At 39.6% G+C, this 13,820-nt stretch overlaps 1 protein-coding gene across 6 annotated transcripts in view; it reads right to left on the reverse strand.

Moving 5' to 3' along the window:
* Positions 1 to 13,820, reverse strand: part of si:dkeyp-72e1.9 (syntaxin-binding protein 4) — a 111,226-nt gene that overhangs the window by 5,042 nt on the left and 92,364 nt on the right. For 3 of the 6 annotated variants that reach the window (XM_037544666.1, XM_037544664.1, XM_017715508.2), the window contains exons 12-20: positions 13,626 to 13,714; positions 8,910 to 9,006; positions 8,301 to 8,428; positions 6,389 to 6,481; positions 5,024 to 5,089; positions 3,796 to 3,984; positions 1,724 to 1,840; positions 1,503 to 1,552; positions 1,271 to 1,401 (exon numbers count right to left, since the gene is read on the reverse strand). In XM_037544666.1, the coding sequence (XP_037400563.1) occupies positions 1,271 to 1,401; positions 1,503 to 1,552; positions 1,724 to 1,840; positions 3,796 to 3,984; positions 5,024 to 5,089; positions 6,389 to 6,481; positions 8,301 to 8,428; positions 8,910 to 9,006; positions 13,626 to 13,714 (960 nt within the window). Of the gene's footprint in view, positions 1 to 1,270; positions 1,402 to 1,502; positions 1,553 to 1,723; positions 1,841 to 3,795; positions 3,985 to 5,023; positions 5,090 to 6,388; positions 6,482 to 8,300; positions 8,429 to 8,909; positions 9,007 to 13,625; positions 13,718 to 13,820 lie in introns of all 6 variants that reach the window. The other 3 variants (XM_037544665.1, XM_037544663.1, XM_017715507.2) reach the window with 1 other exon arrangement.

The raw sequence follows: 13,820 nt of genomic DNA on the forward strand, positions 1-13,820 counted from the left end.
TCTAATAAAGCGGCCAGTGAATGAAGCACAAGGTGGGAGTTTCTAATAAAGCGGCCAGTGAATGAAGTACAAGGTGGGTGTTTCTAACAAAGCGGCCAGTGAGTGAAGTACAAGATGGGTGTTTCTAATAAATTGGCCAGTGAATGAAGTACAAGTTGGGTGTTTCTAATAAAGTGGCCAGTGAGTGAAGTACAAGGTGGGTGTTTCTAATAAAGTGGCCAGTGAGTGAAGTACAAGGTGGGTGTTTCTAATAAAGTGGCCAGTGAGTGAAGTACAAGGTAGGTGTTTCTAATAAAGTGGTCAGTGAGTGGAAGCACAAGGTGTGAGTTTCTAATAAATTGGCCAGTGAGTGAAGTACAAGGTGGGTGTTTCTAATAAAGTGGCCAGTGAGTGAAGTACAAGGTGAGTGTTTCTAATAAAGTGGCCAGTGAGTGGAAGCACAAGGTGGGTGTTTCTAATAAAGTGGCCAGTGAGTGGAAGCACAAGGTGGGTGTTTCTAATAAAGTGGCCAGTGAGTGGAAGCACAAGGTGTGAGTTTCTAATAAATTGGCCAGTGAGTGAAGTACAAGGTGGGTGTTTCTAATAAAGTGGCCAGTGAGTAAAAGCACACGGTAGGAGTTTCTAATAAAGTGGCCAGTGAGTGAAGTACAAGGTACGTGTTTCTAATAAAGTGGTCAGTTAGTGGAAGCACAAGGTGGGTGTTTCTAATAAAGTGACCAGTGAGTGTAAGCAGAATGTGGGTGTTTCCAATAAAGTGGCCAGTGAGTAGTAGCACAAACTATGTGTTTCCAATAAAGTGGCCAGTGAGTAGTAGCACAAACGATGTGTTTCTAATAAAGTGGCCAGTTAGGAGTAGCACAAGGCAGGTGTTTCTAAAAAAGTGGCCAGTGAGTGAAGTACAAGGTAGGTGTTTCTAATAAAGTGGCCAGTGAGTGGAAGCACAAAGCAGGTGTTTCTAATAAAGTGGCCAGTGAGTGGTAGCAGAATGTTGGTGTTTCCGATAAAGTGGCCAGTGAGTGGCAGCACAAGGTGGGTGTTTCTAATAAAGTGGCCAGTGAGTGGTAGCAGAATGTTGGTGTTTCCGATAAAGTGGCCAGTGAGTGGCAGCACAAGGTGGGTGTTTCTAATAAAGTGGCCAGTGAGTCAAGCAAAAAGTAGGTGTTACTAATAAAGTGGCCAGTTAGGAGTGGCACAAGGCAGGTGTTTCTAATAAAGTGGCCAGTGAGTGGAAATACATGTATGTTTATAAATAACAGAACTTAACACTTACTGTGCTCCTCTACACAGAGTGAACAGACTCCATCCAGTAGCTCTTTGGCCTCAGCAGCCAGTTGGTACGCATGGTCTGGGATGGGGGACGGCGTGTCCGGGCTGTCTGTCGCTGGGGACGATCTGGTGCTCCTGTAGAAGCAGGAAGTGACCTCACATCAGTCTAGATTACAGTCTGCAGCAGAGTTTTTGGGTTGGGATATTTGGAGAAATTCACTTTTCTTTTAACTCACCCGTTTTCAGTCCCCAATAAACTGGTGGTGCTGAGAACTTTATGGACATTCTGTTAGAAACAAAGTTTGAAAAGAAATCTAAACTCAAGGACTTAGGAAACAACCAGCTGCCAGTCTGAAGATCATAAGAGATGGATTTATATTAGAAAAAAGAATGTTTTAACATCTGTGACTCTGTCGGGATGTCCACCTGCCATCACCCACAGGTGAGCTAAGTTTACCTGAGCAAATCCTAGCAGCTTCTTATTGGAGAGTTCCAAATGTTTCCTGGACACTTCAGACCGTCTCAGCTGACTGTCGATGATAGAAAGCCTCTTATTCAGCTCCATCATTTCTTCCTGTTGGAAAAAAAATCCTATTAATAACCAGCTTCAGAAATCCAGCATTAGTGCTTTAAAAGGATTTGGGGGCTAAACGAAGTCTGCAGTGATCTGACAGCAGACATGTCGTCTGAAAACAGACGCTGGGAGCTCCACATTTGGACATTTTGGGTGGTTTACGTTACACGAGAATTTTCTACAGAACACAAACTCATCTGTTATCATGAGGTTGAGATTTCACAAAAAATTGTTACTAAATCTAAAGCTATTCCATCACTCCATCTCATGATGGGTTGACGTGTTGAACTTATTTCACCCACTGCATGTACATATTTAAGCAACTTCATTACTAGCATGCTAGTGAGTAACAACATTACAAAAACAGAAAGGCACTGCACCACGTTTATAACCAGGCAGGGCAATTATTTAAAAATAAATGTACAGTTTATTCAGACTTCTCCAAAATTTTTTTGCATTAAAAAGTCTGCATGGCTACTTGATTAGCTCACAGAGGTTAACCTGCCTAGTGCTAGGAATTAGTCTTTACCTGGTGTGACATACTGTCAATTATACAATAAAACGTGTAAACTTACAGTAGCTACAATACAGTGAGCTCAACTATTTCCTATCTGGCACCACTAAAGGTTTGACCAGGCCGCCCTGAAATAAACAACTGACCACGAATTTAATTTTAAACAGCTTGCTAAATAATATTAAACGGTTAAAAGTTGTACAGTTATTAATATATTAAGCTTAATGGCATCCCAAACATCTAAAGCTGAATTCCAGAGTGGCTCCGCTATAAAAACAAAAAAACATTTTTAAAATGTAAAGCATGTAGACATTGGAACTTCCATCTTGCAGTCTGAAATGTCTCCAACAGGGAGCATACAAGTCGCTTTGGTGTACATAATTTAGAGAAGAAACAGTTGTGAACCCACACCGCAGAATACACTAACGTGGACAGGTAGTGGAAGCACAAGGTGGGTGTTTCTAATAAAGTGACCAGTGAGTGAAGCACAAAATAGGTGTTTCTAATAAAGTGACCAGTTAGTAGTAGCACAAGGTAGGTGTTTCTAATAAAGTGGCCAGTAAGTGGAAGTGCAAGTAGGTTTATAAATAATAACACTTCACACTAATCAACGCAAGAGTTTACAGAAACACTTTACAAGAAAATTATTAGCAAAAGATATTCAGTCTTATTTACGGGATTTCGATTAAAGAATTTCAGTAAATCAGTTAACGTTAATAAACATGACTTTCACTGTTAATCTGCAACTCAAACTGTTTGAACAACAAAAGAAAAACAAACCATTTTTCACACATTTCATCATCATCATCTTTAACCGCTGAGTCTGGATAGGGTCACGACAGCAGTTGAGAGAGCAGAGAATCCCAAACCTGTCCCCCCAACTTCCTCCAGTTCATTCCGGGGGACCCCGAGCTGCTCCCAGGCAAACTTGGAGACATAATGCCTCCAGTTGGGCCATAGGACAACGTCGGGGTCTCGTCCCAGTAGGCCGTGCCTAGTACACTCCCACCGGGAGGCATCCAGGAGGCGTCCGGATCAGATGAAACCACCAGCGGCTCCAATCCGAACTCCACTCGGATGACCGAGCTCCTCATCCTGTCAGTAGAGCGTAGCTGCAACCCTGTGGAGAAACCTCATTTCTGCCACTTGTATCCACAACCTCATTCTTTCAGTCATTACCCACAGCTCATGACCGTACGTGAGGGCGGGGATGTAGACTCACCGGTAAACAGACAGCCCTCTTCACCACTATAGTCAAGTACAGTGACCACATTACTTCTGCCGCCTGTCCCAGCCTTTTGGCCTTTTCACCAAAATTTGTGGTGGCTGAAATTTTGGTGCCTGCTTACAACTGAATTTTCCATTGGGGATCAACAAAGTTCATCTGATCTTAGTCCTGAGTCTGAACCGTCTCTGCAGTGAGATGCAGTGGAAGACTCACCTTAGTGACCTCTGTGCTCCTGCGTTTTTTGCCAGCAAGCTGGTCCTTCAGGTCTTTTATCTCAGCCTCCAGAAGCTGGATGACCTCCTCATAGTCTTGCTCTGCGCTGTTGGTCTGTCTCTGCACAGCCTCGGCCACCTGCAGCCGGGTCTTGAGAGACTTATTCTCCTCCACCGTCACTGTGGCTTTCTGAAACACACGCGTGTAAACGTTCAGATGAGAGACTTCACGGAAAACCATAACATTTATGGGTTTTAACCCTTAACGTAGCTTAACGGGTCGCAACTCAAATGTTAAGAAAAGTCATTTTGTCCTTTCAACAAAAATCAAATCACTTTGGGAGCCTCAACATTTCATGTCCATTTTACCATCTTGTCTGTAAATCTGTCTCAGTTTGTGCTGATGAACTAGTACAAGCTAAAAATATAACCTAAACAAAAACACAGACTTGCTCTGCTCTGCTTTAAGCTTTAGCTCAGCTATAGTCGCTTTTCCCACATGTCCAGCAGGAAACTTTGCCAAAACTAGAATCATTGCTCGATGATTCTACAATGTAACTTATGTATTTAATGTAATTACTTGGAATGTAATGCTACTTTTAAGGTGGAATGGGACAGTTCAAACAAGAACCTGGCGAATGAAAATCTGACTTCAGCGTCACAACTTTTTAGTGTTTGTCAGTTTCTCGTTGCAGATTAAACGTATCAGGAAACCAGCTGGAGTGATTAGAAACAAGTCCATTCGTATCTAAATTATCAATGTTCATCTTCTCTCTTTGCAGTTTAGCTACTAGCAAGGCGAGACTGTTATCTGTGTTTCTGTGGTGACCAGCAGTCTGCACTGATCTTCAGGTTTAAAGGGTGAATTAGCAGTTCTACATTAACTCCAGCGTTTAAGACCATTTATTGTTAAACTGTGTTGAACGATCATCAGAGCTTGATTTTACTGTAAAGGAGGATTATTTTTTTTTACCTACAAATCTGATTTTGCTGTGGAGTCACAACTAGACAGTACAACAGTTGCCTGCCACCAAGAGCGCTTGTCGACCCCTGAACTAGACTAACCTGGACTAACATTAACTCAGACTCTAACTGACTGAGAAAGCTTAATGTGTATCACACTGTTTGTAAGTTGAGTTTTCTGGCTTATTAGTAGTTAAAACCTTTCCATGTGAACCTGTTTTGGTTTACACTGCAGTGTAGCTTCATTATATTCTATTGATTTTTACCTCAGCGGTCTTCTGAAGCTCCTCCTCTAGAGTTTTCTTACTGTTCTCAGTGTCCTTCAGCAAACCCTGACAAAAATCAGTGAAATTCAGTTACACAGCAAATATCTTCAAAGGCTAGGATTTAGCATGGAGCGTACACATATAACAACAGCCTGTCCTCTGTTTAATGATTAGAAAGCATAGTTGGACCATTTCACCCATTTCGATCCCCTGAGCCGACAGTACATGACTGAGTTGCCCTTGAGCAAAACACCTAACCCCCAACTGCTCCCTGGGCACTGTGGATAGGGTTGCCCACTTCTCTGGGCAAGTGTGCCTACTGCCCCCTAGTGTGTGTGTTCACTTGTCTGTTTGTGGTGTTTCACTTCACAGATGGGTTAAAATGCAGAGGTGAAATTTCCCCGTTGCGAGACTAACAACGGTCACTTATTTTATTAAAGTGAATAATAAAGATTTAAATGATCATGAGTTAATTTTTTTAAATAAAAACAAATTTTCAAAAATGTTGTCTCTCAGTTCCACGTCAGTCCTGAAACACAAACCCTTTTAGTCTGTAGCCTTATTTTAGCCACGCTCCTGCATCTTAGAGCCGGAAGTGAGGCTGCATCCCTGCCCCTCATGGCCACATAGTGAGCAGTTAGATCCCCTTGTTTTGAAGTAAATGTGTCCCAAAGTGTGAAAGTCAGTGTGGAACATTAAGAATCATCATATTTTCTGCAGCTCAGCACTTTAAAGTGTTTTAATGAAGAATATGATGATTTTCTGTGCGAACAGCTGTTCAAAGCTGTGTTAGCTGGTCATGTTCTGGCTGCACTTTTGAGCTCAAAATGAGCTACAATTGTCACTGAAACAGTCACTACTGACATATTTGGTAAAGCTTGGTAGAGTTATGATTGTATTGGCAGTAAAAAAAGCAATATTCAATCATTAGTTTAAATAAAATTATCATAATAAAGGTTTAGAGTCACTCAGAGCAGAAGGATTTTAGTCTAAAGTCTAAGATCAGTTAAAGGTGTTTCAGCTCTGACTCTGAACCAGTTCAGTAGAGTATGATCCAATGCATCTTATATGAATATTCTTTTTAACCATAGTGGAGACATTGTGCTGAAAGTGCAGATTCTAAATGTTAAATCCAATCCACATCCACAGTTTTTAATTATGATTTATATGATTTTGCATCCTTTACATTTTGTCCCATGTTTTTGTCATTTTCTGACATTAAATCAAAGAGAAGAACATGAGAAGTGGAGACTCAGATCTCTCCATACAAAGTATAAATCAACTGTGACTGTAATTTATTACATAATACTACTACACTAATAACTAACGACTCTACTGGTACATGTTCGCTGTAATTAAGCTCACCTTGAGCTGTTTCATCTGCAGCTGGAGCTGCTTCACCTCAGACTGAAACTGCTCCATCTCCTCACTGCTGGAGCTGCACTCCGACTCATACGTCTGAGACAAAGAACCACACGGCTGAGCTGATATCACGCAATCGCACATTACAGAACAGGACAGCTAAACTGAGCAAAGCCAGCTTCACACCACTGCCCGTCAAAGTGTAAAGACATCTTCCCTTCTTTTACTTTCTTAATTTAATAAACTGAAACCTCTGACCTTTGGCTTTATTCACACTGTCAGCAGTCATGTCACCAATAATGTTGTTTTCTAAATTAATAAATAAACCTGGGATTTAACCCCTAAAACTCTCAGGGTCTGTATAATGGTCCACACTTCAGTTTGTAATAGTTACTGAATAATTACTAATGGATTCATTTCATACACACACACACACAGGCACACACACACACACACACACACACACACACACACACACACACATTCTCTCTCACATACACACACACACCACAACTTCTAACCCGCTTATCATCCTGGGTCGCAGGGGAGCTGGAGCCTATCCCAGCAGTCATTGGACGGAAGGCAGGATTCAGTCTGATCCAATTCAACTTAAAAATATATATATGGGTCATTCCACTAGAATGGTTCAAATTGGACTTTCAAATTTTTTGCTTAAATGTATCATTGATATGTATACCTCACAGTCAAACAGGTAACGGGGTTGAGTGTGACGGGGTTGTGATTTTTGCACAAAAGGGCCGCTGCTCTACATACTGTATACCAGAGAGAGAGCACATGGCATGTATGAGATTCAGAATTAGCATATAGTTTTGAAATAAAAAAAACTTTTTTTATAAGTAATAGTTTTCTATCTTTTTTTCATGTGACGGTGTTGAGTCACTGAGTTTGGCGACCACAATATCACAAGATAAATGACCAAAATTAAATAAAAGAAGGAAGCCACTTGCTTGTCTTTGCTGTCCTGTTGTCCAAAAGACTTGAGTGATGTCACTTCTTGATGTATATGGATCATACCATTGTTTTTGTGGGGGAGATTCATTTGTGTTACGGGGTTGAGGGGTTACTTAGGTACAGAACTAAATAATGTGATTTTAATAAATAATTATCAATTAATTTTGAAAAATAATATCACAAACAATTAAACACAGACAGTTGTTTAGGTTGACATCAAAATATATGGACTTTTTTATAGTTGTATTTGGTATATTCTAAGTATACTTTCGTTGAAGGCCATGAGGGACATGACAAAATAGGTGGTGTCAGCAAAAATAAATAAATAAACAAAGTTCTCATAAAAAGATCAAATAAAAAAAAAATACATTGTATTAAATGAGATATTTCAATGTATGTGTAAAGCTGTTAAAATATAGATTTTTGTGACCCAGTAGATAAAATACACCTAAAGAGGAGATGAGGACTCAAAATGTGCCATTTCCATGGAATGACCCATATATATATATACCTTGTATGTAAGTAATCTGTTGTGTACATGCCTGCAAGTCACACTGTGTCCTAAACCACATCTATGAGTCTGCACCACCTTAACGAAGACCTGGATGTGGTTTGAGCGGACTGAGAGGTGTTTTGGGCATGTATTTTTAGGCAAAACATTTGGGTGACTATTGACTTCTAGTGTTTTCTATCAATGTAGCTGCAGTGCTAAACTAAAGAAGCAAAATGTGGACACCAAACATGTCTTGGCTTATTAACTCCAACTGTGGAATGCGGGAAATTGTGTGAATTCGATTTTTTGTCAAATTATCCCCTTAATATGTTATTATGACCCTTCAGAGCATGCTCATTCATTAAAATATAAAAAAAATGTGGTGTCCCCAAACTCATGATGGGCAGTGCAGTTTCATGGGCTTCTTTAAACACCTCATGGTGGACTTACAGGTGAGTGGAAGGCGGAGGTGTCCATCAGACTGGCTGCTTCATGATAGGAGAACATGAAGGGTCCCTGTGCTAGCCCCGCCTCCTCCAGCTTATCATGGTACACGCTGCGCGTCGCCTCCACGAAATCTGATTCATGATGGAAAAATACACAGTTTAAGAGAGAAAAAACATATACAGGACGTTTTTAATGAGAACGGTTCTATATAGCACCTCAAAGGGTTCGTCTACTGTGACAAGCTTGAAATTGGAGCAATAGCAGGACACTTTTTGGTGCTATATAGAACCATATATAGCACATTCTTCATCAATCTGAAGAAGCATTTTACCAGGAAAGGAAGCATGTAAATGATTCTATATGGAACTCATGGTTCTGAATAGAATTGTTCCCTTTACTAAAGAACCCTTGGATTAAATAACCATCTTTTTTAGGAGTGTATGACCCAAATACAGACATTCTGTTTACTGTCCAAAACCACCAGTGAACCTACACGAGTCTTCTGAGTTTATATGGAATGTTGATGATGGAAAATATTGGAAAATCTGAAATAAGTTTTCTTCGAAAGACGAGACTTTTTCCAGTCAGGGTTAGGGGGGTTTAAAAGCTCACCTCCATACGCCACCGTCCCCTGAGGGTCTGTAGACAGACTCTCTCTGAGCTGCCTCCTCTTCTCCTCCGTCACGTCCAGCCCCAGATAGGACAGCGCCTGGAACATCAACAGCAGGATCATCTCACACGTCCAGCTGTGACTCATTATAACCCTTCAGAAGTTCTTTTGTAAAGGCCATGGTTCTATGTAGAACCATGAGATCTATACAGAACCGTTTCATGCATAAATAGTTCTCTACATGGTGAAATGGCTCTTCAGACTGATTGAGAATATGTTGTATATGGTTCTATATAGCAACAAAATGGGTTCTGCTACTGTTACAACTTGACACTGTAAACAGTAGAAGAACCCTTCTTGGTGCTATATAGAACCATATACACATTCTCCATCAATCTGAAGAAACATTTCACCATGCAGAGAACCACTTAGGCATGCAAATGGTCCTTTGAGTGTTCATGGTTCTATATAAAACCATTTACTTTACTTTTAAGCACCCTGGAGGAACCGTCTTTTTCAGTGTGTATGATAAGATCAAATAGGAACTAATGAGGATCAAAAGCTCAGTTTTGATTTCAGGTCGACTTTAAGATCACGAAAAACACACATTCAGCCAGAGAAGCCGAAGAGCTTCAGTACCAGTGAGTCACTGACAGTCGTCTCCACTAGGAGGCAGCAGAGTTAATGGTCCAGAATGGGAATAACGGACAGAGCAATAAGGCCCAATTATTAAACGATTAATTTTAAATACTACCAGTACAATTTGCCTATATCAGCAGTTCACAAAACGGCAGCTGCCAAAACAGACGAAGCTACAGATTCATTATGTGGAGAATAGAGTGAAGAACATGTTTAACCTGAGTACCTAAACCACGAGCTAAAGCAGTGAGTGTATCTGTTTCTCTACTACAGTGTACTGTGTCCACACTCATCATCAAAGTGCTTTCCTTCCTCATTGGACCCAGATCCTATTAATGCACCACTAGATTAGGGTCAGCCACAGGATCAGTGGGATCAGATTAAATCACTGCTAAACAACTGCATTATGACAAAGAGCACAGGCAGAATACGGGGGATCCGCCGGGGGGGTCTCTGTGTAAACCGTCTGCCTGGCACTGTGGGATTTTTCCACTCAGATACCCTGTAGATATCTACAGTAGATTACAGAGGATTAACCCTTTAAATTCACCTTATGTTTTCCTTTAACCACAGGGTTTAATCCTGCGCTACCAAGAGCTTGAACAGACAATGAGATGCTTCAGAACCCTGAGTTTCAGAAACTGGAAGCTCAACTTAAATCTCAACTCAAAGCTCAACTTAAGTCTCATTTTGGCAGCCAGATCTTTACAGGGCACACCAGAACTCGGTAAATGTGTTTGTTTTCATACATTTTCAGGACAGAAATGTCTCAAATGTTTATGCAAATGAGAGAAAAACTGACGAAACCAGCAAAATCATCCTGTATCTATTTTTTGAAATTCTGCATATCTCAATTTTAAAAATCAGAAAAACCCATTTCTTTTAGGTGCTGTGGTTAAGATAAGGGTTAGACTTTGAATTAGTCTAACGTACTATGCACGGGGCAAATTATTACATTTAGAAACTTGGTCCCACTTCATAGTAAGTGTCTCTAATAACTGTGTAGTTACACATGAACAACATATGCACCAACAACTTAACTAATGATTTAGTCACTGTTACAGATGGATTACAGAAGTACAGCCTTATGTAATTACACATCTGTATTAACCGCAGTTTTGCCTCGTGTAATTACACAAGTGTATCTTAATAGTCGTAACAGCCTATTCTCTCTCACATAATTACACAAGTGCATCTTAGTAGTTGTAACAGCCTCTTCTCTCACATAATTACACAAGTGTATCTTAATAGTTGTAACAGCCTCTTCTCTCACATAATTACACAAGTGTATCTTAATAGTTGTAACAGCCTATTCTCTCTCACGTAATTACACAAGTGTAGCTTAATAATTGTAACAACCTATTCTCTCACGTAATTACACAAGTGTAGCTTAGTAGTCGTAACAGCCTATTCTCTCTCACATAATTACACAAGTGTAGCTTAGTAGTTGTAACAGCCTATTCTCTCTCATGTAATTACACAAGTGTAGCTTAATAGTTGTAACAGCCTATTCTCTCACGTAATTACACAAGTGTAGCTTAATAGTTGTAACAGCCTATTCTCTCACGTAATTACACAAGTGTAGCTTAATAGTTGCAACAGCCTATTCTCTCTCATGTAATTACACAAGTGTAGCTTAATAGTCGTAACAGCCTATTCTCTCACGTAATTACACAAGTGTAGCTTAATAGTCATAACAGCCTATTCTCTCACGTAATTACACAAGTGTAGCTTAATAGTTGCAACAGCCTATTCTCTCATGTAATTACACAAGTGTAACTTAATAGTCGTAACAGCCTATTCTCTCTCATGTAATTACACAAGTGTAGCTTAATAGTTGCAACAGGCTATTCTCTCTCATGTAATTACACAAGTGTAGCTTAATAGTCATAACAGCCTATTCTCTCACGTAATTACACAAGTGTAGCTTAATAGTTGCAACAGCCTATTCTCTCACGTAATTACACAAGTGTATCTTAATAGTCGTAACAGCCTATTCTCTTTCACGTAATTACACAAGTGTATCTTAATAGTCGTAACAGCCTATTCTCTCTCACGTAATTACACAAGTGTAGCTTAATAGTCGTAACAGCCTATTCTCTTTCACGTAATTACACAAGTGTATCTTAATAGTCGTAACAGCCTATTCTCTTTCACGTAATTACACAAGTGTATCTTAATAGTCGTAACAGCCTATTCTCTTTCACGTAATTACACAAGTGCATCTTAGTAGTTGTAACAGCCTCTTCTCTCACATAATTACACAAGTGTATCTTAATAGTTGTAACAGCCTATTCTCTCACGTAATTACACAAGTGTAGCTTAATAGTTGTAACAGCCTGTTCTCTCTCACGTAATTACACAAGTGTATCTTAATAGTTGTAACAGCCTATTCTCTCTCACGTAATTACACAAGTGTATCTTAATAGTCGTAACAGCCTATTCTCTCTCACGTAATTACACAAGTGTAGCTTAATAGTCGTAACAGCCTATTCTCTCATGTAATTACACAAGTGTAGCTTAATAGTCGTAACAGCCTATTCTCTCTCACGTAATTACACAAGTGTAGCTTAATAGTTGTAACAGCCTATTCTCTCTCACGTAATTACACAAGTGTAGCTTAATAGTTGTAACAGCCTATTCTCTCTCATGTAATTACACAAGTGTAGCTTAATAGTCGTAACAGCCTATTCTCTCTCATGTAATTACACAAGTGTATCTTAATAGTTGTAACAGCCTATTCTCTTTCACGTAATTACACAAGTGTATCTTAATAGTCGTAACAGCCTATTCTCTTTCACGTAATTACACAAGTGTAGCTTAATAGTTTTAACAGCCTATTTGCTCACGTAATTACACAAGTGTAGCTTAATAGTTGTAACAGCCTATTCTCTCTCACGTATTTACACAAGTGTAGCTTAATAGTTGTAACAGCCTATTCTCTCTCACGTAATTACACAAGTGTAGCTTAATAGTCGTAACAGCCTATTCTCTTTCACGTAATTACACAAGTTTAGCTTAATAGTTGTAACAGCCTATTTGCTCACGTAATTACACAAGTGTAGCTTAATAGTTGTAACAGCCTATTCTCTCTCACGTATTTACACAAGTGTAGCTTAATAGTTGTAACAGCCTATTCTCTCTCACGTAATTACACAAGTGTAGTTTAATAGTTTTAACAGCCTATTCTCTCTCCCGTAATTACACAAGTGTAGCTTAATAGTTGTAACAGCCTATTCTCTCTCATGTAATTACACAAGTGTAGCTTAATAGTTGTAACAGCCTATTCTCTCTCACGTAATTACACAAGTGTATCCTAATAGTCGTAACAGTCTATTCTCTCACGTAATTACACAAGTGTAGCTTAATTCGCATTAAAAACAAATCTACACCGTGGAAGTTATCACTGAATTAAATCAGAAGGGGTTTTACACGCTGTGGTGCAGTGATACAGAGTTAAGTCACTGTGAAGCTGTCACAGATGCGAACACAGCTCGGCCAATCAGATTTTAAGACCGGAACTATCCGTTTTATAATACGTCAACCATTTTAATGAATTACATAGGCGCTTATATAGAACATATATGAGACATATTATTACACACAGTATATTACATAACCCTATCTTGTCCTGGCTCATTTTATCAGAAAAATCGCAATACCCCCAGAAACTTTCAAGATAAAAGATATGCCACAATATTTATTTTTTAAGAGATCCTATCAGTTAGAACAGCAGTGCACCATTAAAATACTATCAAAAACTGTCAACACAGTGATTTTTATTCCATATATGGTATATTGTGTTGCCCTAAATCCAGTTAAACGGGACTAATTTTGCTCTCTTCATAAGGAAACATGCAGTTGGTCAGTGTCTACAAGCACTGACGATATTTACAGCATGTTCAGAAGAGCAGATTGTATTGTATCTTGACATAATTCATCACAAGGATATATATTTTGTTTTTGTTTGTAGTCACAGACTGTAGCCCATCTGGTACTGTATAGTTTATCAGTCCCTCTTGGGGCAGGTGTTTTGCACGACTTCACTGTTCACTGTTTAACACAGTCATGATGCTCACCAGGTCGAGCTTTTCTGATCTGAGGCGGATGTGGGGGTCCAGAGTGATCTTCGGTTTGGGGACCGTGGAGCTCCTCTGAGTGCTGGAGGCTGCTGGGATCAATTAAACACACAGAAACGCAATCAAATTCACACTGAAACCCATCTGACCATCAGTGCTGCGGTCACTCTTACTCCAGTAGCACAAGTTGACTGC

Source organism: Pygocentrus nattereri, chromosome 14, assembly GCF_015220715.1.
Source record: "Pygocentrus nattereri isolate fPygNat1 chromosome 14, fPygNat1.pri, whole genome shotgun sequence".
Classification (NCBI taxonomy): domain Eukaryota; kingdom Metazoa; phylum Chordata; class Actinopteri; order Characiformes; family Serrasalmidae; genus Pygocentrus; species Pygocentrus nattereri.